This window comes from Megalopta genalis, unplaced genomic scaffold, assembly GCF_051020955.1.
Source record: "Megalopta genalis isolate 19385.01 unplaced genomic scaffold, iyMegGena1_principal scaffold1476, whole genome shotgun sequence".
In the NCBI taxonomy this organism is placed as follows: domain Eukaryota; kingdom Metazoa; phylum Arthropoda; class Insecta; order Hymenoptera; family Halictidae; genus Megalopta; species Megalopta genalis.
In genome coordinates this window covers 12,726-16,017 of record NW_027477545.1, presented here as the reverse complement: position 1 = coordinate 16,017, position 3,292 = coordinate 12,726, and the positions used below count along the sequence as shown (strand labels likewise).

The following is a 3,292-nucleotide window of genomic DNA, read 5'->3' as shown; positions in this document are numbered from 1 at the left end:
TAAACTACAAAGCGCGTTCTTACTTCCTACGAATAGAATTCCTAACGTTATAATCGCTGAGAGTTTGACTGTATATGGAACCGAAAGGTCTCCCCGGTTGGGAGCTGAGAAGTCGAGTCGTAGAGGTTGGATGCGGAAACTGCTCTGCTCGGCTCCGCATGGGTACTCCTCGGCTGCGATCCCGCCGCCATCTTGGTAGGCTCGGTCGTCGTGGAGGGAGGTCTCCATGGCAACGGAGCGCTCGGAGCGGGGATGCCACGTTCAGCGGACTGACGTAACACCAGTCCGCGCGCAATTGTGGCTACTTAGAATATGTCTAACGCCACGAGTTATGTTCTAATGTTACTTAAGTATTAGTGTTCATGCGGTTTAGTATTTTCGGTATAGTGGAGTTCGGTGGGTTCTGTGTGGTTGGTAAAGAATGTGTAGTTAACGTAGAGTTCTGTAGTGTCTTATGAAGGTGGGTATGTAACTGAGTGTGCATCTTATTCTTACGATGATAAGGTGAATACATATTTACTTATTTTATATTTATTCGAGTAATTATATGGTAATTGTCCTTAATCAAACGTCGGGAGACGTAACACCTCCCCCCTTTCGCAGGAAGGATAATGCCGCAGGGATTATTCTTCCTCTGGGTCTTGGGCGACCTTTTTGTATCTGACGTACTGGGGTGTTCGGGAGATGTACAGTTCTAATGATTCCTTTTTAGAGTCTTTGGGATTGTTTGGGTTTTCGCTTGCACTTGGGTTTTCGCTTATGGGGTTTTGTTTTACTGTCACGCACTCAAGGGGAACTTTGTTCTCGGTTACTTCACTACCACTTCCACGGTCCTGGTCCTTTAAATAGAGGCAGAAGTGAGCCAAGGCACTCCAACATGCTGCGAGTAGCTGCAAGCTCCATCCGTATGCAGCGTGGAGGGCAATTCCATTGAGAATCGTACTGACTATTAATTTTACGATTCTCAGGGCTATATAGATGCCTATTATCCCTGCCATGGCCGATCCGAACTGCACGAATCCGCTCCAAATTTTCTCTCCGGTTGACTCCGCTATTTGCTGCAGTGTCTTTTCGTCCATCAGGTTGTACATCCTGATAGAATCGCTGGCGTATTGTCTTCCAGATGCCCCCTGCGCCAGTGCGTTCACGACGGCCGTCCTTTCTATCGGGAACATTATATGTTCGTTGAGTTTTTGGAGGTCCTCTTCTGTGTAGATACCTCCGCTTGCGAGATTGGATGGATCCGTATACTTCCATGTCGAGGTGGTCAGTGGCTGTAGTGGTGGTGGTGGGGCGCTTTCCACCGGCCTCGGTGTGAATTTGTACCAAGTGCCATGGATGCGGTAGGTAGGTGGAATTAGTTCGTTGCACGTCCTTCGTGTTCCCGTTCTCACGAGGATTCGTGTTTTGGGAGTCAGGAAGAAGGAACCGTTCCTATATGATACTGGGAGTTCGTCGAAGCAGTCGTCCGTTTTCCTGAGCGTGCACTGGACCGGCACGCACTTGACGATGTATATAACCTCGCCGGCGGGGAGGGCCATGTATCCCGGCTCCCTGGTTATTGTGGCAGCCACTTCCGCAGGTGATGTGTGTACCAAGGAAATTATATTTTTAAGTATTTGTTGTTCCGTTTGGCATTTCTGCTTCATCATATCCTTGTAGAGGGCTACGATTTGCGATTTCAGGTGTTTTTCCACATAGACGAATTTGGTGTTCACATATGTAAAAATGTCCAAATTATTTTCTTGGGGTTTTGCTATGTTTTTGAACTTTCCTTCCTTTGATGTTTCGAGAATTAGGAGTTTGGGGTGCTCCGTCTTGATCAGCGTATATCCGCACGTTTGTGTTCGGCCGGTGCTCGTCAGGGCGAACGCTGTATCGCCAGAAGTCACCGTGTAGATGGAGGCGAAGTTGTTATCTTTTGTGGTGGCTTTGATTGCCCTACCCTCGTAAAGGACATTGTAATTATTCGTGCGGCACGGATCCTCGGGAAGGCCTGTCCAGTAAGTGTATCCATCCTCGGCGTCCATACAATATTCCTCGCTCAGGGCGCAGCGTTGTCCGTTGGGCAGGTAGAGCTGGTTGCTGTTAAGTTTGACGGGCGCTCTAAATGTCTTCAGAGTGATTTTAACAATTGCTTGGACCACCACGTTGTCCCACGTGCCGTATGGGTCACTATAGGTGGTTCCGCCGCAGGTACCGTCCTGTTTGATCGATCCTGCTAGTGTGAAACTCCGGGTTGTGGTGCTGTTTCGTTCCAAACCAATTACTTGTCCCGCGGGAGGCAGAGTCAAAATTCCAGCGTCGTGCATCGTTCTACAAATGTCCCTCGGGGTGTTTAGGATGTATTCCTGTCTTCCGTTGCTAACCACGGACGTGTGCGAGTACATCCCGCAGTGGTATATTGTTCGGTCGATTTCGACTTTGCATTGGAATGCTGGGACATCTTTGAAATTCACGAGTTGGAGCAGCTGGATCGGGACGCTTGAAGTGTTGAGTTTAGTGTCTGTATACTCACACTTGGGTTTGTTGATCGTAGAAATTGTCGAGGTGTTTAGCGTGGGGCTGTTGCAGTCGTAGCCTATTAAGGCCGCGGCTGATTCCACTATTGCGACAATGATGCAGATGGTTGAGGTCTTCATGATCGCGTTGCACGTAGTAAACTGGTGTCGGTTTTGTAGTTCTCCTGCGGTCATATATTGCTGCTGCTGTGGGGCTCTTCCGGTGGTGGTGGTGGTTGAGTGTGTTATGGTTTGTACATGGTGTGTTTGTGTGGGGGCGCGCTTAATCTTATCGGTATGTACTACTCGAGAACCATTCCTTATCTTAAGTCGCACGTTACAATTACCCATGCATTCCAAGACGGTATAGGGGCCGACGTATTCGTCGTCGAATTTCCCACGTTTGGGCTCCTTGAGGAGGTAGACTCTATCTCCGACGGAAAAGGACTGCGTGTTCGTCCTCCTGTCGTAATATGCCTTCGATCTCCTTTTCGCTACGGTTAGATTGTTCCTGGCGTCTGTCAGGGTTTCTGTTATTTTAATTTGTAAATTTTCTAAGTATCTCGCGTAGGACTCGTTGGATGAGTCGTGAGCTAGGGAGTTGGCTGACGGAGTTCTTGCCAAAGATCCGAACACTAGTTCGTGTGGGGTATAGAGGGTACCTTCGTGTACGCTTGTATTATACGAAAACATTGCGAGCGGGAGCCACTCGTCCCAGTCGCCCTTGGACATGTATTGTTTGAGGTATTCGATTAATACATGGTGCGACCTTTCGATTGAGCCATTACCTT

General features: G+C 48.6%; 1 protein-coding gene across 1 annotated transcript; it reads right to left on the bottom strand.

Moving 5' to 3' along the window:
* Window positions 1-623: 623 nt before the first annotated feature.
* On the bottom strand, window positions 624-3,020 carry LOC143263768 (uncharacterized). Its single transcript, XM_076528486.1, has one exon. It carries the CDS (start codon window positions 2,850-2,852, stop codon window positions 624-626), a length of 2,229 nt encoding a protein of 742 aa, XP_076384601.1. The 5' UTR covers window positions 2,853-3,020.
* Window positions 3,021-3,292: the final 272 nt, after the last annotated feature.